Raw genomic sequence first — 21,941 nt, forward strand, 5'->3', positions numbered from 1 at the left:
ACATCAGGGAAACCAGCAAGGGTGAAGGAATTTAGTGTGTACAATAAAATTGACAGACTGCTGGGTGTATGCTGGGTACACACAGAGGCATTTTGAACTTGTGCTCAGCTACTTGTGCAATTGAAGCCGTTTACGATTTCTACTACAAATTGTCAAAGACCAGCTTTATTTCAGGGTCAGAATGGACCAGTCACAAGGTTTTAAAATGTACACTTAGTCACTGCCATGCATGCTGCAATGGCCATTGTTTATGCCATGCATGTAGTAGATAGATTTTGTCAGGACAATATTTCACACAATGTCAATAGATAGCATGTGACGCAGCATACTTGGAACTCCGCATCCACTTTCTGTAGGCAGCAGCTGCGCTGACAGAGTGGTGTAACTTGCTAGATTTCACGCGCATTGTGCATATGAAGTGAAAGCGATTGCAGGGGTGATTTCCGTTATCAATTTTAATTGCATTGTCCTTTCCTTTTTTTTTTCTGCTGCAGCCTGCTTGCCCTGGGACTGGAGCAGTTTGTGCCTCCTCGATGCTGCTCCTTTTCGAGTGCCTACCTGCGCTTTATCCGAACGTTCCTCCTTCCCGTGAAAACTGAAGTCCAGATCAAGGTCCATGTGAAGAATATAATTTACAAGAAGATAGGTGAAGAGAATCCTGTCAAGGTGTGCTACACTTTGTGCTTTCCTGCTTCATCGTAGCCTCACATATGCGTGAGGCAAAATATGCCTACTCTGGGCCACGATTTTGTAGCGAGGCCTTTTTCATTGCTATTGCTTTTTTGTACTTCGTCATACAAAATCGTCGTCTCGGTCTGTGCAATGCAGTACAGTGCTTGGCCCTGGCACTTATATGCATTAGCTTTTCCATGCAAATGTCATTTGTGCCAAGCATGACAACACTTCAGGCCACATTAGTTTAATAACATTTGCAAAGCGGTCTTTTATTAATTTCTCTATTTGGGGTCAGAAACGGCAAGTTTCCTTTTTTTTTTTTTTTTTAACGATCTCACTGCCATGTTGTAGTATCCTTTGCTCTTGTTTCATTTTTGTCTCTCTGTGTCATGTCGTCTCTTCCTTTTTTTTTTTTTTTCATACTCTCTTTCTTCTCCACACTACATTGCAATAGAACTTCGGTTGGGGCTATTTGGTACATGGTAATTCGAAGGTGAAAAATTCAGTGCAAAACCCAGGACAACTCACAAAAAAGAGACACGACAAGCACTGGCGCTGTAGTTGTTGTCTCGTCTCTTCTCCAGTGCTTGTCTCGTCTCTTCTTTGTGAGTTGTCCTGGGCTTTGTGCTCAATTTTTCACCTTCAACATACCTCACTATACTGGCCTGATGGAACAATAACTTTTTTCATCTTTTTTGTTTCTTCCCAACATAAATGTAGTACTGGCACATACACAAGGTTGCCCCACCACTTGAGTGGGAACCACACCCGATAGAGCTGCGAAGCCTTGTGCCCCCAAGCAAGCGGCCATTGGAGCAGCTGCCCATGTGGATGGTTGGTTTGCTTTTTTTTTTCTTTTTTTCATGTTCCTAAACTGTATAGAATGGGATCTTTGATCTTTGCAGTAGTTTGTGGAAGCATTTGAGTGCGGCCATCTTGGTCTGTTAATGTCTCCATTTTGTATCTGTAACAACCAATTGTTTGGTACTACGGTTGACTCATGTGCATGAAAATGATTGTATGGACATGTTTGTCATTTTGTGACCATGTTCATTTGACGGTGCTGCACCTAAAATTCGGGAATTATTCGTGTAACAGCCCAAGATGCCAGCACCCATAAATAGAAAATAACACTGTTGCAGTGTGGGAATAACACTTAAAACAAAGGAGTAAAATGTGAAATGAGCGAGTTAAGTTTCTTTTCCAGTAGGTTGCAAAATGTGGTTTGTCAAAGTGAGAACTGAATGCATTATGTAATTTGCTAGAGACAGTTGACAGGCACAAAAGACACTTGTACAGCAAGGCACTGAAGTTGACAACAAAGGATCCTATCCTGTCTATTTTATGCCGTGTTCCCTTTTTTAATGCTGCAAACATGTCACACAATTCGAGATAAGGGATCAGATATGAACCAAGAATATCCTAAGTGAGATAAAAAATATGAAGTTCTCTGATTCTTTTGTAGTTCTCTGCCAGATGTCTCTTGTGATAGGCTACTGGTGACAACTGTTTCCGTCACAGGTTGACTGTTACCCAATTCAGGAGCAGAGGTCACATTGTTGCGAAGGGTGTGGAATGCGAAAACGCTTGTGTACCTAGTAGTAGATGTACCAGTTGATCAACGTCAACCTGAAGCCCTCCAGTACAGTGTCTCTCAGAACCACAATGTAAGAATAAGTTAGGCTAGTGAATGGTGTGGGGAAGTTGCTTTGTGGGGAGAGTTCTGGTTAAGCAGCAAGCCCCATAGTGAGTGCAATTAAAGACTCCCCTTGAAACAGGCTGTACAGTCGACCGCCTTCGCCCGCCGCATTTTGACCCCACTGTTGTACAATGCTGATTTTTCTGTGGCCATTGATTTCACGTGCTTTGTGAGCAGCCTTACCAGCACAGGTGATTGGGCACAGCTGAGTCATGGATGAGTGTTTCATGTCATTCTGTAACAGCGGCTACAAATCCTGCATAGACAGGCACTCGATTTTCACATCACTATAGTACATCAAGGCAAGACTCGAGGCATGGAGACGAGCGATTCCACACAGACCATCTGCTTCAGAGAACGGATCATATTTGTGAAAGGCACTTTGCTCTGCATTTCATCTTAAAAACATGGTTTGGAGAAATTTATGGTCGTGTTTTAATGGAAGGCAAGAGCATAGCCAGGATTGCTGAGAGCACTGTGCCATCAATTTTTGAAGGTGCACCGAAGTATTTGTTTTATGGATAAAGAGCCCTCACAAAATGGTGAGATGGCAAGCTTGTCATGTAATGCCTGCCACTTGTACACGTGGGAACAGCAGTGGCAAGGCTGAATCTTGCTCGCCGGCAGAAAGAACAACGACCAAGCAGAGTGGAGCTGATATAGCCAATAAGAGCTGGGATATCAATGAAGAAATCGGGGCACCCAATCAATCACCATTTCAAGAAATATTCTCCTCGGCATCAAGTGTGTGCCTTTCGATGGCATCATGGGCAGTGCATTGAATTGACACCGAAGAACTCAAGGACATTGGGTTTCGCAATGCTTGTGTCCTTCGTAGCAGCAGTGATAAACCCTGTGTACTGTTTAACAGGAAATTCGTGTACGTAAAGATCAGCATGCCTGTTCAAGAGTATAATTTTGGTAAACCTGTTGCTTTTGGCTTGTTTTTCACTGTGGGCTTTGGTTCATTTGCTATTTTGTTACCTGAAGCAGAGGGTGTGATACAAACAGCTGATAATTTTGGTGTTTGCTGTGGACGACCAAGCTTGAAGGAGTACTCCAGTGTGATGCCTGAATGTGCCTATGCTGACTCTCAGAGATTACATATGCCTCAGAAGCCAGTAATGTCGGCAGCTGAAGAACAAGCGCGTAATGAAAAGCCAGGACTTGAGGAAAACGTTAAAGCTTTTGTGAATACATTTGACTGGAAGAATGTAATTTAGCATTTTGTTTGCCTTCCACTAGTATCTCGGCTACTGTGTGTACTTGTACGAGCGTTTTGCATTGAAAATTATCATTTTGCTTCTTTACTGTTTGAATTGCATTAGTATTGTTGAGCATAGATAAATGGCCAGGTTATCCTGTCGGGGGCGCAATGGTCACCCACATAATGGCATTGTCATTAAACATAATACGTCTCTCGTTTAATAATCTCACTCAGGGACTGAGCAGGTTAGGCAGGGAGCATCTTGTAGCTGAAATGGAAAAACATCTGCTGCCCACACAAAAGCAAATATCAGAGTTCCACTTGCTGGTCCTATAGTAACACAGGGGGAGAAAGAAAAAAGAAAGAAAGAAAAAACTACCGAATTTCGGGTCTTGCTTTTGCACTGTCGTGTAATGATGCTCATTAGAACTTAGCTTGGCCATTACTGTGGCTGTTGTCGAAAACCCCAGTTTAGCAATATAGACCAATTAGTAGTGAAGGACTACAGAACAAAAATTTGCATGTTCTTCATGCAAGGTCACCTGTTGACTTCTTGCCCTTTCTTATTGTAGTAAGAACAAAATTGTGTGGGGTATTTTGTCTAGGTGCTTAAAAATGATTAAGACTGCTATATGTTACCACTTGTAAGCTATGCAGGCTCTTAGTTGACTGAGCCAAGCTTACAAGCGGTATCTCTTGGCCACTTATGGGGATACCATGAAGTGGAGGGCAGTGCTGTCCCCTCATATAAATCATTCTTACACTGTGCTAAGAACTCATCTATTGCTTTAAGATGTCGAACCACAGTTGATCAACCAATCAATCGTAATTGTAACAAAATGGGAATACCGCAAAGAAAAGCAGTGCAGGACAACAGGGAATTACATTTGTGATGAAATTAGCAAATTTGCAGGTGAGGCATGTGGCCGGTTGACTCTGGACTGATGGCCATCATTATGCTGCTGTATTGATGATGATGACAACAATCCTGCCTGTCTCATTGCAGCAATTGCACCTTTCTTCGCGTCCCATACGGCGGGTGACGCCTTCGCTTGCGGGGTCGCCTGCCCCGCCACCGCCTATTCGGCCCGCTGGTGGCATGCCTTCCCCTGCAGCCGTGGTCTGCTCTTCGAGCAGCCTACTGGCCATTGGAGGCGCTGTTGTGGTGTCGCCAGCGACTGCCTCTGGACCAGCAACAGTCACTGTCGTCTCTCCACCGACACCTCGGCACACTGTGGTGTCGCCTCTTAAACAGATCTCACCAATCCTGAAGAAATACAGCCAGTATGGACGAAAAATCCTCCTCAAGACACCTGTGAAGAAGCGATTGAGCTATGACAAAGAGCCCTCAACGTCAGCCTCTGCTCCTCCGGTAAGACCTGGTCGTTTTCTAGGCTTGCTGACACGTTCCTACACTAGGTTGGTAGGAAGAAAGGTTGTTCACTTAATTGCTACTTTACTATTGACAATCTTGCAGAAAGTCTCCTGAGTTGTTGATATGGAAGTAGAGTGGACTAGGTCACCTACACATACTGTCTAGGACCAGTTTACAAGCAGCAAAATAATCGGGCAGATTTGTTTGGCGTCACAGTGGTGTATTAACTGAGCACCACGAATGCAAGACTTGAAAACAGGCTCGTTCGTGGGTGCTTGAAAGAGTTCAGGGGCAGCCATGGAAATGCTCCAAAGATGTGTCCTTGGCAATAACTGTCTGTGGAAACAGTGAGCAGGATATTTGGCTAGGTGCACTGTTTACATTTAAACAGTGCTAATGTTTTGTGGTAACATTTTGGGCAACAGGACTTTAAACTGCTCACGTCAAAGGGGTTCTTCTCACTATGTATGTGAGGAGTATACACATTAAGAAAGAGTTTTGAACACTGTTCTCATGCTATTGAAATTTGACACAACTTTTTACTTTTATGCATTCTATGTGTGTAGGAAGTGTTCTCACAGTTGCGTGCAGATTTTTTCAGGCTTCTGTCGAACATCAGAAAAAGAATGAATAATCACCGAATAACCATTGGCAGATATGTAACTGGAGTTTTTGACCTCCATTATTTCTAGCTTGTGCATTGGCACATTTTTAGGCTTATTACACTCTGCAAATGACTTACCATAAAGCAGTAAAACTTCATCTTGGCAACATCAAGGTTTAATTGTTCTTAATTTATAGGCTTCATTTAGCATCTGCTTCTCTCTGTGTACTGTACAGTTATAAAAAGGAAAGTCTTCAAGAGATTCCTTGAATGACCTGCCAGAGGGCCGTGGGGCCCGTTGGAACTAGATAGTTTTGAGAACCACTGAGTTAATAATCAATGTCTGATAAAATTATGAAATCTTTTCAATATAGCTGTGACTGCCAGCTTATACTTGAATGGCTTATACCGAGGTGGTTTAGCACCTATGCATGAGTACAAGAAAGTAAAGGTTTTTTTTTTTTTTTTGCTTCTGCTGACAAAATAAAAACAACTACATTTAAGCAGCTGTGTCTTGATTGATGCTACAGTCATTTCACCAGCGTGCCTTTCTGACAGTATCAGCCAGTGTGCCTTTTACTCTACATGAGGAAACTCATATTCTACTCATCTCAAGCTTTTAGAATGCATTCAGAATCAATTAGTAAAACTCACGGCATTTATTTCGCTATGCTGCCATTCTCTGCCTATTTATCAACCTATTCGTTTTTTGCCCCTTTGGTACCGTGTCTCAGTATAAACTATCGCTTCTTATGTTTCACTTCATTCATCATGACATGTTCCTTCTTTCTCACATTGTTAACTCAAACAACATAAGATTTTCAGAGTGGAATATCCTCATTTTACTGCATATCACATCAAATTATGAAAAGTTGAAGCTATGAAGTTGAAAAGTTGAAAATTATTCAATGGTATAGCAGTTTGGAATTCAATTCCTACTAACAATAAAATTACCTCTTCTGTGGTGAAAATTAGAAATAAAATTATTAGAAGAACTGGGTTCTCCTTAATCTTGATTTTTATGGGCACGTGTTTTGTAGTATTTGTAATAATTTGATTTAACTCTTCACATTTTATGCGATGTATAAATTACTCCACTCTTGCTTGTTTATATTTAGGCAAATACTTTCATGTTGTATCATTATTACGTTAATAAGTTATATGACCTTGCTATTAAGCCTTCATGCCTCTGTTAGCTTAGGATAATATATTCCTTTGTGAGCACATTTCTTTATTTTATGATTTTATGTTGGGATTTTGTATGTGTATATCATTCTGTAATATGCAATCTCTTGTTGAATGCATGCTGCTGCTGTCTATGTCATTATCTTGTATGCATTGTGAAACAGGAGATCTCCTGGACAGTTCTACTTTGGCACATCCTAATGTACTGCTAGAAGTAAATGTTTGTTTTTCTTTTGTGCTACAAATAAACAGCACTAAAATCGCTAGGACATTTTCACACCGTCACATGCAAAAACATAGCTCTGTGCACATAAAGCTTTCTGCTTGGACAACAAATAACAACAGCGCCACAGCCTATATGTAGATGATTCCACAGTAGATATGGTTTTGCATTCACACGCACAAAGTATATATATTTGGAGAATGTAAGCACACGAGAGGGAAAAAAAAAAAAAAGTCAGTGGTGACAGCACTATCCACAATAAAGTACACAGCACAGCTTGAGCAGGCGCTCTCATGATCAGAAATTTGAAACTGAAGTTCTTTATTGTACTTTTTGAGCTGATGGACATTTATCATTTTTGGTCAGCAATACTCCTTCTCATCTTCCTGCACTCAAGTATAGGCCACGGAGCCATCCCTTTCCGAATAAAATCCATTCATTGCTACATTCATTCATTTATTCATTCATTCATTCTGCAAGGTCAAGTGAATAATGGCAAGATTTCTGAGCACATTTTCTTGTTAGAGGCACTGGTTAGTTGTGGCATGCAAATAAATGCAGCCAATAGCCACCATGTTTCTTGAACCATCATAACATGAAGGGTTGCAGGGAACCACAGAGGGTCTATCAAATGAAAGTATAGGACCACTGTATCATATGCAGTAATAGTGTTTGGCTCAAGTGCTAGGGATAGCATTGCCTATCTACTGGGCAAATTTATGTTAAGTACCATGCTCAAATAGTGTTGCAGGGCCCCTCTAAAAAACTTTAAATTTTGAATTTAGTCATGTTGAAGACCCGTGGCTTATGGGTCACATTCACAAAAAGGAAGGCGTGATCTGATGTCAAGGACGTTTGAATTATGTGGGTTCAGCACAGTCGGGCCTGACTGTGTTATTGTTTCTACTGACTGGCAGGTGCAAACCACCAGTACTTTGCCCGAAAGGACATCATCAGCTGAAGCTGTGTCTCAGCCTGTTGACACATCAGGGAGAGTTCCACGCGAAGAGGCATTGCCAGCAGCCGCATCAGAGGAGGCTGAGGACAACGAAGGAGACTTGGCTGCACTGATGGCGGCCAGCAGCACAATCCTCCGTCGCAAACAGGCCCTGAGTCGCAAGCGCTCGCGGCAGCAGAAGGATGCGGAAGCCACCTTGCCCCTGCTTGTTCCTGGCCTTGTGGACTCTGATCCCTTGGTGGGTGGGCGGCAAGAATGGGTGCACCGGAATGCATTCTTTCTCAGGCTATAGTGGTTGTTTCCTAAAGGGGCCCTGCAACACTTTTCGAGGTAGTGCTTGACTGTGCTGCAGATCGGTGTTTGGTGTTGCGTGAATACAGGTGCAAAAAATGTAATAAATAAGGTAGAGTAAACACGAATTGGCTGACTGCACAGGCATTTAATAAAGCAAGGAATCTCAAGAGGGAGACAGACAAAATGTTGCTCCAGGATTTAATTTCGGAAACCATCCGTTAATTTCTCACACCCACTGATGTGAACCATAACAGCCTATGTCAAGTGCCCATCGTGTACACATAGAAATGTGTAAGCCCAAGTTATTGCAGCTGCGTGCACTATTTCGACACACATATTCTAAACACATTGGCACCCTGTTACCATGGTTACAACAATAAATGGAGCGAGCTTAAAAGATATTGAAGCATCAGTGACAGTGGCCGTCTTGAATAGCTTGAATACTAACTACTAAATGCTGACAAAAGAGAGCCAGTCTGTTTGTTTAAAGAGTGTAGAGCAGCACCACCACCAGGTTTGCTGATAGTTGTCCATTCTTGATTTTGAGGGCTGATTTCCTTGTTTGGTCAGTACTTGCACTGCTGTTTATCTCTAATGGTACACTTGCACCCCCTGTCCTCTTGATGGTATCAAATGCTTGATAGTATCACCTTCTTGAAATTTTCTGAACAGATTTATCGGGATATGTGGCTTGCTGGTAAATATTGCAGGATTTTGATCAGTCTAGTTCAAACTTGGGGCTTTGGGCACTACCACATAGGAGACAAAGCATAGCGGAGTATTGGCTCTTCCTAGTAGGCACACTTTATCCTAGGGTGCTTCAGGAACTTGGCCGTGGAGAAAGGAAAGTGGAAAGCAAGCAAGGATAGAGCAGGGGTACTTGCATGAAATTTGTGCTGGTGCCATCAGTGTTTGTTGCGACTGAGTTTCTGATTAGCTTTTAATTCTTTCTTCTTTCATTTGTTCACTTGTTTGTTTGTTTGTTTGTTTGCTTGTTGAGTTAAGAGTAAACATAGAGGGTTGTCGCTTGTCTGATATTCCAGTAAATGCAGGTGGACTGGGCATTTTACCAGATGAATAGAGGCATAAACGGGAGCGGCCAGAGTGATGCAGCCACCTTGGAGTGCAGAGCTGAAGCAGACAAACACGGAGTTTATATTTCATAAACCAAGTGTATTGTTTTCTTGCTGCTGGTCAAAATTGTGGCAGCAGCACAATAATGTCACGATTCACCTCTGCTAAAAATTTTAACCAGCAGCGAAGTAGGATGCATTTGGTTGATGCTATATTAGCTCTGTGTTTGTCTGATTCAGCTCTGCACCACCAGGTGGCTGCATCCCTCTTGCTGCTCACGTTTACGCCTCTATTCAGCTGGTAAAACGCCCATTCCACCAGCGTTTACTGGCATACTGGACAAGCCAAAACTCTCTAATATCCGTTTTGTCTGTTGTACTTTGCTTGCAGCCAATGTCCTGTGGCTCATCACATGAACGGTGACAGCATGCTCATTTAGGCTTGTTCGCACATCTTGTTAAACAACAGAGCATTAAACAGTGTGCCACAGGACACAGCAGTCTGTCCTGTGGTTCCTTTGCTGTGTCCTGTGTCTTACTGTTTAAAGCTCTGTCACTCATCATGTGTGCGTGTGGGCAGTCCATTTGAGACCTCTTGCTTGAGTTTAGGATCCAGGTAATAGGCTGGATGAGCGCATGTTTCTGCTCAATGCAGCATGGGACATTCGGCAGAATTATGGCTCTTGCCACAGTCTATGTGTGAGCTGTTTTGTGAGAGACAAAGCATGACCAAACTTGTGTCTCACATGGGGACAGAAATGTTCGTGTCTAGTGCAGTCAACCTGTGCAACAAGCATGAGATGTATTTCAGAGGTGCCACAGACGGAGAATGCCTACACTATTAAGGTACAGTTTCTTGCCTGCCTATGTGTACAGACTTTATCAGGCAGGAACTTATAGCACAACTCTCATAAAACACGTAGCCACCTCATTGCAGCTGTCTTTACACTTTGAAAAGTCATGACTGATGTCATGTAGGCATTGTTTCAAATAAATGAAGGTGGTTTCATGGACCAGCTGGCATTTAAACTTGATATGCAATATTTAGAATATAAATATTACTGCACTAGTTATTACAGGTGCCTCCCTGCTGTAAACAGTGTTGGTATGTTGTACCAGAAGGATTGTGATAATCTCCAAAAATTGCTGTTGATTGTGCACTCGCACATCAGGTGCATGACATAATGCATCCCGCCATTTTTGCTTCATGTGACAGAAAAATTAGGCAATCTCACTCTGTAAAAGGCCAGTGCAACTCATGCTATAGCAGTGGTCCCATGGTTTGTGTCATGGGAACGGGATGCCCATGTATCATGTTAATACTATCCAAAAACTAGGGGCATGAGGTTCATCATATTGAAGGCCCAGCAACAATACACCACCACCTGTGCAATTACCAGAATTCGCCGTACTTTGCTTATTGGGGCTCAGCATACTTCGAGGTTCACGGCCTCGTTAGTGACCAAGACCTGTACTGCTTAGAAGTTCTGCGCATGATAGTCATGCTACATGGCGGGCACTGTTCCATTCTATCTTGCATTATTGCAATGAAAACAAACATTTATACGAATTCTATTCTAAAGGCCATGTAGGACAGTCACACTGCGGTGCTAGTGATATTAGGAGCACTACACTAATGTCATCCATGTTTTGGAAGGGTTCAGCTTTTTCACAGCAATTTCACGTTGGCAGAGCGTATCTGCTATATTTGTAAACTAAAGCTTAAGTAAAGGACACTTAATTTTAAAATTTTCAGTAAGTTAACTTCACAAGTGTTATACAGAGTATTGATTGCTGTCCACTTTCAATTTAGAGATGAAGAAACAAAAATATTTTTGATTGCTCAAGGTTCTATAATAATAATAATAATAATAATAAACACAGGCTGGGCTACTGACATAACCTGCATGCTTTTTATTTTTTTAGTAGACTTGCACTGAATCTTGCATCAGGCAAGCAAGCATAGCTCTCATGTCACATCTGCTGCTGCTTTTCTTCACCTGCGTCATTTCTCTTTGTTTCACAACGCTTAGAAAGAGGAGCGGGAGAACCAGTTCACACAGCAATACCTGATTCGAGTGCAAGAAGCTCTCAAGGATGACCATGCTCGTCACCAGACATTCCATCACCTGATGAAGAGTGCCCAGTCTGACCAGGTGAACCCCGTTGAGGTAAGGTGGACGTCACTTAAGAATTTATTTCTTTTTCCAGCTCAGTTTGCTTCGCAGTGATGTTGCTGCATAACAGGGCAAAATCAGACGCAACATAAGTGACACAGACAAGTATCAAGACATCGAGGCTATCGCACACACATAATCATAGAGACTGCCCTCATGGTGTGGGCAGTTGATGTGAGTTAGAAAGCTGTTCATTGCACTGTCTGGCAAAGAAATTGTGTTTCTGTAGAACATGCACAGGCGTGTTGAGCCATGGCGAGTGTGTTTCCTTCTGCTAAATAGTCGTTTGGCTTAGTGCATGTGTGCGTGTGCTTTAAAAGCACACTAAAGAGAAGCACTAAATCAGTTCTGACTGATAAAGTGTTATTTCAAAACTATATTTTCGTTAGTTCTATGGTAATAGGTTGGTTATTAGAAGAGAAAATGAAGGTCAAAGCTCAATGTCTTGAATTTTGTGCTGGAAACCGAGCACCTCTACATTATTGTGATGTCATGAATTTCAACGTATTTTGTTGTATTTGGGCAGTTGTGGCTTACTAAATGTTCTTGAAACTTGCTATGTTCAGTCTTTGGCTCTTATAGACTGTAGTCCATGATTGGCGATAAAAAATTAACAAGGCCCAAGCACACGGCATAAAAAATTTGTCATGTCACGGCAAGCTGGTGCAGGAACTTCCAACACAGAGTTGCCACCTATCTTGCGTTCGTGCGTCTTTTCTGGCTTACCAAACATCTCTTATGGCAAGAGTGACTGTTTTGGTATTGTACAAGGGTTAACTTACTCGTGCAGTTTGAATAATTCTTCTCTTTAGAGTCCTTGCGTATATACTGTAGTATTAGCAATATTCCACAGCAATTGGGAGCAGCGCTTGTCATTGCTTGTGTGTTTCTTGCATATGTAGTTTTGCACTATTACACAATACCAATGGATGAGAACCAAATAATGCGAGCCTTTATGTTTTTATTGAGTGATGTTTGCATCAATTCAGAGCGCTTGCCTAATGTTACTCTAGTAGCTTGTTGTTCTTGCAAGCTTTTGCAGTCTTGCATACCAGTTTGCCAGATCCCATAACCTCTGCGGCTCTTTTCCTTACAACATTTAGGAGCCAAATTCAACATGAAGGATTACATTTTTCCTGCACCTTGCTATACAAGATTTGTGGCAGCACCTTGTTAGGAGTCCATCCAGGCACAGCTCAAGCTAAAGGTCGTGGCAGGGTTGTGCTAGCAGTTAAACTTACCTAGTAAAATTTGCATTCAAAATTATGGGACTGCAAAGATTCCACTACTTGTCCAGGATTACAATCAAAGCAGCGTATTGTGTTAAATATGGGTGTTTTGCTGTACATCCCTCCTCACATTGAAAATTGACTATTGCCCCTGCTTGTAAAACTGATGCTGGCATTTGTTTTCTGTGATGATAACCACATCTGTGACCATAAGCGACAAGAATCGGCAATAGTGCCGCCACATGGTTAACAACTGCAGTTCATCTCGGACCGCAGTTCATAGCACTTACTTTTGGGAATTAGTGTCCGTGAATCTCACCAGTAAAAGTGAGTACAGTTGAATCTCGATAATTTGAACTCAAAGGCACCCAAAAATTTGTTCGAATTAAACACAGTTCAAATTACAGGAAGCTCATTGAATGGAGGACTCACGTGCAGCGCTACACTAGGCAGCGCATGCGCATTAAGCTAACAAGAGTGGCAAGTTTCAGAAGTTTGGCTTCATGGAAGTGTGGCAAGTGCTGCCATGAAGCCACACTTCTAGGCGAAAATTTTAGTGCTGTGAAGCCACATGTGATGTCAAAGTTAGCATATAACCCGCACCCCAACTTCACTGTTAAAGAATATTTGCTGCGGGTTATACGCATAAAAATACAGCACTTGCAATGGGAACTGGAAGCAGCAGCTGGTGCACCCCTGCACTGCCGGGTTGAAGGCGTCGCTGCAAGAGTTGGCACGCTGCCAAGAACATGGTCGGCAGTGCAGTACCGTAAAATCCGGAGAGATATCCCACCTAAAATCAAGAGAAAACCGAGTGAAAATGTGAGGTGGGCTAACTTTTAATGTGGTGGGTAACCTTGAGATGGGCAATTTTCAGTTTATTTTCAAGCCGGGAGCTTAGTCAGGGGTGGGATATCTTTCGGGGGTGGGGCATCTCTCGGGATATTATGGTATGTACGAATTAACCATCGAAAATGTTTGCGCATTCGAATTATCAAGTGTTTTCACTCATTGAAATACACATAATATTGATGGGACCGTAGTGTCTGTTCAAATAAACTGCAAGTTCAAATTAAGCAGGTTTGAATTAACAAGATTTTACTATATTACTCACATTACCCATGCGTGTTTTTACCTTTGCATTCTGCTCTCCACAGGTTTTTTTTTTTCTTACACTTTTCTTTAACAGCTATACAAGAGCATCGAGGAACTTTTCCATGACCATCAGGACTTGGTGGATGACTTCGTGGGCTTTCTGCTGCCAGAGCAAGCCCTGCAGTGTGGGAAGCTTTTGCAGTACCTCAACTTCAAAAAGATACACTTGTTCCTTCGGAAACTAGAGGTGCAGGAAAATTTATTCAACCCTATTTGGGCTATTGGTATTGTACGCCGCATAATGAGGATAGAGACAGAGACTGTGATCATGCAAGAAAGAATTGTCATACACCTCACCGTAGCATAAAGCAACAAAGCAGTCCCTGAACAGCAAACATCACAGCTATGAATAAGCCGCCTTAATTAATCTGAGGCACAAGCCCACAACCGTCACGTTTCCTCCTGAGCAGTTACTCTACAAGCTTAGCTGTCCAGGAAGATGGCAGAGCAAGGCTGTATTGATCAGCAACCAAGAGGCACTCAAACCTTTTGCAACAGTTAATGTGAATGGCACTTTTTTCTTGCATGAATCTTTCTCCATCTTGCAAGTACTCACAGAACTTACTTGGTGGATAGCAATGCTCATTTAGGAAGCTGCTTTGTGAGTGTCATAAAGAACAGGAGAGCAGTGCTTGACAGACAAAAATCTGTTCACACTTACAGACATTTCACACACACACAAAAAAAAACACTTTGGCACACAGATTCACGTAATTGTTGTGAAAACGTCAGGGCTCACAATGCTAGATGAGACATTTGTACGGGTGTTTAGTGCACTTCAAACAGCTGCAAGTGTGCTGCATTGATGATACCAAGTTGTATGTCGAGCTTAAGAACACTGCATGCTGGCGTGGCACAACTTGAAGTGTTGAGCATGGTGATTGATCGCTTGAAAAACAGAAATATTTTTTGGTGGTATACAATGAGGGCCTAGTGAACGAACAGCAGTGGTTCCAATTGTCGGTCTTCTCTCACTGCCCAACTTGATGGCACTCAATCAAGCAACCCTACTCAAGCAACAACAAGAATAACATGTATAATGTGCCACCAACACAGTACAATATAGGCTCTCGTGCATTTTAGAGCTGCTGGGCAGGCATCATTAGAATACAGAAGGCAATCGTACCTCGTACTGAGAACATGAACGAGAAGAAAGGACACCAAGGGCAAGATTTTTATTAGTCATATCATAAGAAGTCAACAAACAAAGATACGAAGAGCCGCATAGGGTAAATTACATTTACTTATCAATCTTAACACACTTGTGCAATTAAACATTGATATAATTAACTTCACTATAACGAAATTCTTGATATAACAAAGTGTTTAACTTTTCATAACATCTTGCTCATAGAACACCATGTATTTAGAACCCCAATATAACAAAGTGTTTTTGTATGCGATTTAAATATAACGAAATTTCAGTTCTGCCGCAAAGAAACACCGAGACAATAAACGGAAACTTCCGCAGATGCAGGTCGTCAAATGTTGCATTACAAGCGGCTGCTTGCAAACGCACCTTTCAAATCGTACACCGCGTGACAACAGCAACCGCCGAAGTGGAGCTGCATATGTTCCGTATAAAGTCCAAGGGCGATAAGATCCTATCACGCCCCACACACTTAGTGCTCTAGGTGCGAGAGAAAGTGTGCAAGGGTGAGACAAGAAAGATGGTGGCTTCACGAGTGCCACTTTCCCGTGCAAGCAAAGGGAAAGGGGGAGGGGAGTGAGCTCGCGGTAACGCGATCAAGCGCGCGCGTAGGAGTGGAGTTGTGGAGTGGGGGGTAAGTTGGCACGCACCTCGGCTGTGGCTGTGCATGGCTGTAAGCACGGCTTAGCACATACGCAGCCGCGCACCCTGTAATCTGTCGCGTGTGCAAAGAGGGGGTGTGCCAAGACGGTGTAGCACTTTGTAAGCTGTCTTACCGCTTTAGTATTGAAGGTTGCGTAATCTTGAGTTTCAATGACCCGTCGGAGCGAGAGGCAGACGAAGCATTTGCTCCCCACTGCCAGCGCTTTTCCTGGTAGCATCGTCCCGATGCGGCCGAATCTATCAGCTGCGGAGACGGAGTGCATGCTAAGGCGTGGCTGGCTTCGCTTAATTCGTACCGCCGAGAAGATATCGTTCATGTGCCTGGCATGAAACCGTATCACTCATTGCTGATTCCTAAATTTAACAAAATTAATTGTTTTCTCATTCAAGTTTGCTTTTGTCGATTGCCCAATAATTTGGAAAAGTGTGCGGCCCCTTTCCTTGTAACAAAACTGATCGGCGACTGCACTTATATGCACAAAAGGTCGAATTTCGATGTAACGAAATTTCGATATAACGAAGCAAATTGCCGACTTTACCGACTTCGTTATATCAAGGTTGAACTGTACTTAGAAATCTTAACTTCCACAAAAAGGATGTTCCACATCTGCTGTTAAGGCCGTAAGGTGTGGCACTGGCTAACACTACTAGGTTTAGTTCTAGTAAATAAACATAAATACCGCAGAAAGTGGATGGGAAAACAGCGCCACGGTAGCTCAGTTGGTAAGAGTATCACACGCATGATGCAAAAACGTGGGTTCATGCGCCACCTCTGGCCAGTTGTTTTTTCATCCACTTTCATTCCCATTAATTTATCATTATTTAATTGAATTAATAAGTACATGTAATCTTCTTTATGCTGTCCTTGGTGTCTTTGTTTGTTGGCTTGTTACGATATGGTGCTGAGAACAAGTAGCACAGATGCACAGTTGCTCTCTTTTTGTCGTCTGTGTCTGCAGCAGATGTATACAGTGTGGTTTTTCGGCTGTCTGAGCCAACGCAAGAAAACAGTGCTGATTTTGGGCATGCCGCAAGCAGATGTACTGTAGCATCTTTCCAATCTTTCCCGGTAGGTTCATTTAGGTCAGCAACCCCAGCAGCTGCAGCGACTGCTGCGCTCCTTGCACCAGCTGCAGCGCCAGTCAGAGCTGACAGTCGAAGCCGTCTGTTCTGTTCTTCAACCGCTACTTCGTGGACAGAGCCACCTGATGGATGAGCTACAGCAGCTACTACCAAGCCAGGGCGTCCCCGACAGGTGAGTGGTGGTGCCGGCAAGCACGACTGGTGACAGGACTATGGGGTTACTATAGACTAGTCTCCATGGTTTCTAAACCATGAATTAAGTAGGGAAACCCTTGCACATTGGCAAGAGCTTACAGATGGGTGTGCTTGCTTAAACTAAAAATATGAAATGCTGGCGATTTTACGTGCCGAAACCTCATGCTATGATTATGAGGGAGACTCCATAGTGGGGGACTCCGGATTAATTTTGACCACCTAGGATTCTTTAACCTGTATCCAGCGCACAGTACATGAGTGTTGTTGCATTTCGTCTCCATGGAAACGCAGCCTCTAATACCAGGATTAATGCCGCGACTTCATGCTCGGCAGTGCAGTGCCGTAGCCACTGGGCTGCTATCGTGGGTGATGGGTATTCTTGTAAGCAGTACTATTAGGATGAATGGGTAAGCTCTCCTGCTGAAACTTATTGCGAGCGGCACTTATTTTGTAATTGTAAAGAAAAACGTTATGTAAAGAAACTGCATCATTTCATTTATCGTTTTCATTAATGCATGTTGCTGTTGCACCAGGAAAAAAAAAGAATTTGTATATGATGTGAACATACCACAGCTGTACACCAATGTGACCATCCTATTTTCTTCTCTGGAGAGGCTGTGCTTCCAGCTGTTTATATTTCTTATTTAATTTTTGCTGCCTGATGGTCCAAAAACTTCAGCCAGAAATGGCAACTAGTGAGTGCAAATTTCCCCCGACATCAATGTTGTGAACATAGTTAAGTTTCTCATATGTTGCAGGGACACTAAAGAGTAAAGCCTGCCGTGGTGGCGCAGTGGCTTTGGCATTGCGCTGTTAAGCCTGAGGGTGTGGGACGTAACCCTAGCTGCGGCAGCCGCATTTCGACGGGGGTGAAATGCAAAAACGCTCATGGACCATGCATTGGGTGCACATTAAAGAACCTCGGGTGGTCAAAATTAATGCAAAATAATGCAATCAATCAGCCACTACAGTGTGACTTACAACAATATTGTGGCTTTGGCATGTAAAACCCCCCGGATTTTTTTATTTTAATTTTCTTTTTGTCTATAGAGAAAAGTAAGTCGAGCTGTGTTGGTGCATTGTGCTTCTAGTATAGTGAAAAGTCACTCTTACTGTGAGAGGAGGCTTGGTAAGCTAGGAAAGATGCAAAAATGAAAGACAGATGATGCCACCGCCTCAAGTTCCTACATCAACTTGTCATGACATCACATACTTTGGCAGCATCTGCTCGGGTCCAGTCAATTTTTTTCTGGGTGAAGGTGGACCACACTGTACCATATATCTAAAGGTTCCAAAGAATGAACTTCGCAAGTTTCAAGAACGTTTATGGTGCCACAATGGCCCAAACATGAGAAACTACTTTGAAATCCGTGACGCCATGCTGACATACCGGTTTTGGGGATTTGGCGTGAAATTCTAAAAATGTAAGTTCAGCCTTCATTTTCTCTTTTAGTAATCAACCTCCTACTGCTAAATTAATGAAAATTGAGTTTTGAAAGAATATACTTTATCAGTATAAACCAATCGAGTGTTTCTCTTTAGTGTCCCTTTAAAGCAAGACTTCTGCAGTGATGCAGCTAGCCACCGTCACAGTTAAACATTTTCTGTGGCCTCACTGCAGCCTGATGGAGGACTTTGAGGAGGTGACTTTGCCCGATGAGGAAGAGGAGGAAGAAGAGGAGGAAGGAGCAGCAGGCAGCCCAGGCGGCGCCGGCAGCAGTTGTGAGGAGTTGACACTGTCGCCACCTAGGGACACTCCAGGCACGCCACAGTGCCCCTGCACCTGCCACCTGCGCAGCACCGACTCTCGCTTTCTCAGCCGTGCGAGGCACTGTACCCGTTGTGGTATCAAGGTACACTCGTCACCACTGTTTCCTAGACAAGCCACGCTCACACTTGCCACTAGTAGCAGTAATTGGTTGTCTATCAAAATAAATGAAGGAAAAGGGAGGGAAGAAATTACTACTGGCCGCAGTGTAACTGTCTAGCTCAGCCAACTGATGCCCTAGAGGCAGCCAGCAATGGCAGGATTGGGGTAGGGGGAGTAAAAAGACAGAAAAAAACAAGGAGAGAGGATAGAGCAAAACGAGGCAACTATTTACATATATACAGCATAGTGACTAGGCAAAAACACTTGCCGGTGTCTTTTGGAAGTGTTCACTGGACGTTTTGGAGCAGTTACCTCAACCTTCAACCAAACATTCTAATTTTATTAATTGAAAAATACTGTAACTGATAATCTCATTTGTGATTGTGTACATCTGAGACCACATCAGAACCTGAGAGAGAGAATAATATATTTAAATGATGCTTCAGGCCTATTTTGTGACCGCATGTGCCTTTTCAGTCCTCCCTGTTGTGTGTATTTTTCCTCTCTGCATTCATCTGTATCTCTCGAACCACACCGTGCCTAAATTTGTGTCATTTCTTGAACAGTACTTGTGACATTTCTTCCTACATTTCCTCCGTGTTCTTTCCATTTTTCTGTCTTAGTTATTATAAAGCAACCATCACCACTTTAAGCTGACTAAGCGTTGTTCCTTTGCTGTCATTTCAATAAAAAAAACATAGATAGAGGCTAACTTATGAAATCAGGGGTGCGAGGGTACCCCCCCCCTGGCACTAGGGCAAGGACCTGGCTTTCTTTGGCATAAACAGGGTGCTTTTGAATGAGTAGCGCTCTCAAATAGTGACTCTTGCAGTTCCTGGATGGTCGTGTATTCCTGCAGACGGGAAAAGTTCTCCGGCCAGCGCGGGTGACCATTGGCAGACCACAGTCCCCGGAAACAGACACTGATATCTCAGAGAGCCGGGCATCAGAGAAGCATGTGGAGGTAATACCAAAATAATAACAGCAAAATATAACAAGCATGACTTGCTCTCTTTCTCTATATGTTTACTGTAGCTCCTAGTCATTACAGTAGTGAGCTGCATTTATACCCATGGACTACTTTTTCTGGCATTGAAGGGAAATCCACGGATGTAAAACGCGCACAAGAGCACTTCTGAAAGATGTTGAAGGGGATTGAACAGTGCAAAGAACAAGACTTGAGGTGAGGACGACAGTGACAGCGCTGCTTCTGTTGTCCTCATAAGTCCTGTCTTTTGTGCTGTTCAGTTCCCTTCAGCATGCACCAACCAACTCAGTTCAGCACACTCCTGAACTCCCAACAAGAATTACCACACTTTGATCTGCATTAGTTTAAATTTGTGAACAGAAAAAGTAAGCACCGTATAATTTACAGCACCAAAATAAGACAAAAAACGTCACCGAGTGTTAAATTGGACTTCTTTTTCTGCTTTTCTCTTCCGGGTTTGGGCAAATATGAAACCATCTCGTGTGGAGGCTTCACCGGTTCGGTATCGGATTAAGAAACCAAAAGCACTCTCAAAAGCTGCTGGACTACTTGGTGTGGTAATACACGTGCGGAAGCTCTGCCCCTGTAGCTTTTCCTTCCTTATCACAGAATGTCGTCCACACTTAAACTAGCTGCCCACTACATTTGCATCGTACCACGATCACATGAGACAGCTACTTCATGACTATGGTCCAAGTTACAAAATAGTCAGTTGAGCAAGAAACTACAGGTTTGTCTCTGAATTAAATAATGTGCTATGTGATTCTTTCCGTAGGCAAATTAAAAGCACCATGTGCTTATGCTGAATATTGTTACAATATCATTGAAATAATTCTCATTCACTGAGGCCACTAGTTCCTCAAACCATACATACTTATGGTACACTGAAAGAAGGAGGTTCAACTGTTCTTCAATGTGCAAATTTGTTGGTTTCCTTGTCATTCATGTCTGGAAAAGTCTTACAGCTTGAGTTCCTGTACCTTTCTTTTATTCTCTTCCCATCAGACACACAGAATTAGGACTTTTTAAATGTCTCACAGAACAAATATAGTGGTTACCGGGATTAGTTAATTATTGACTGCTAGATAAGTTGCCTGTACATCCTACATAGCTCTTTAAATGCAGAACAAATTAAAGAGTGTTCTTATGTTTCGTTCTTACTGTGGCTTGATCTTTCTTTTGATTATCTTTTTCTTCACTTGCTACTACCTGTTCTTTCATGTGTCAATTTCTCTTGCATCGCATCACCAAAGACAGTAATGAAGTACCTACATAGTGTATTAGACCAACATTTGATGATTAAGTCTTCTTTGATTCAGGCTTCCAAGTCTGCGGTTGGAAAAGATGGCGACAAAACTAACAGCAGAGAAGGCCAAAATATCATCTGGACAAGGTACGTTAAGCCACATCTTGTGCAGCCAGCTATTCATGAAATAGCTTATGTGTATAACATGATGTGTTTTCTCTGAGTCGGCAGTTGTTGATTTCTCTGCTAATACATAAAAAAACATGTGCATTGGAGCGTAAGTTGCCACTGTAGTTAGCTAGTACTTTTTTTTAATGTCACTTTTAGTGCATGAGCAGTTTTATATTCATGTTCCTGGATGTTTTGTGCTGTCATGACATTTCCGTATCACAGCATGTGTCACCAAGCACTAAAACAGAAATTCAGGCTGGTAGGTAAATCACAACAGATTATAGGCAAGGGATCACGAAAACAAGACACATAGCGCTATGTGTGTCCTCTAGTCTTTTTCTTATAATGCACTGTGATTTACCTAAATGTCATCAAGCACTGGCTTGCTTTGTGCGTTTTCGACTACGATCAGTGACATGCTGCCCTCTGATGGTATGCATCAGCTGTTTGCCTGCAGTTTGTAAACAAATGGTCGTACGAGCCCTCAGATTCGTTTCAGTAAATTTTTTTTTTGCCATCATAAACTGAGTGCTTCCTCCTTGACACAAACAGAGCACAAACATAGGCAACAGTGAAGAAAACAAAAATGAGCGCTGTCCTTGCCTTTCTTCTTACTTGTACCCTGTTTTACCATAATGAGACTGAATGGCTGTGCCCAAATGTCCATGGGGCAGCAAGAAATGCTAAGCGAACCACAGTAACAAATGTACACTTAATTGCT

At 42.7% G+C, this 21,941-nt stretch overlaps 1 protein-coding gene across 3 annotated transcripts in view; it reads left to right on the plus strand.

Moving 5' to 3' along the window:
- Positions 1-21,941, plus strand: part of mute (gon-4 like protein muscle wasted) — a 49,793-nt gene that overhangs the window by 19,672 nt on the left and 8,180 nt on the right. Inside the window, exons 13-22 of one of the 3 annotated variants that reach the window (XM_075681684.1) lie at positions 495-666; positions 1,396-1,509; positions 4,588-4,953; positions 7,886-8,164; positions 11,327-11,464; positions 13,889-14,041; positions 16,741-16,922; positions 18,567-18,798; positions 19,648-19,779; positions 21,123-21,196. In XM_075681684.1, coding sequence (XP_075537799.1) covers positions 495-666; positions 1,396-1,509; positions 4,588-4,953; positions 7,886-8,164; positions 11,327-11,464; positions 13,889-14,041; positions 16,741-16,922; positions 18,567-18,798; positions 19,648-19,779; positions 21,123-21,196 — 1,842 coding nt within the window. The remainder of the gene's footprint in view (positions 1-494; positions 667-1,395; positions 1,510-4,587; positions 4,954-7,885; positions 8,165-11,326; positions 11,465-13,888; positions 14,042-16,740; positions 16,923-18,566; positions 18,799-19,647; positions 19,780-21,122; positions 21,197-21,941) is intronic. The other 2 variants (XM_075681685.1, XM_075681686.1) reach the window with 2 other exon arrangements.

Source organism: Dermacentor variabilis, chromosome 2 (assembly GCF_050947875.1).
Source record: "Dermacentor variabilis isolate Ectoservices chromosome 2, ASM5094787v1, whole genome shotgun sequence".
Taxonomy (NCBI): Eukaryota; Metazoa; Arthropoda; class Arachnida; order Ixodida; family Ixodidae; genus Dermacentor; species Dermacentor variabilis.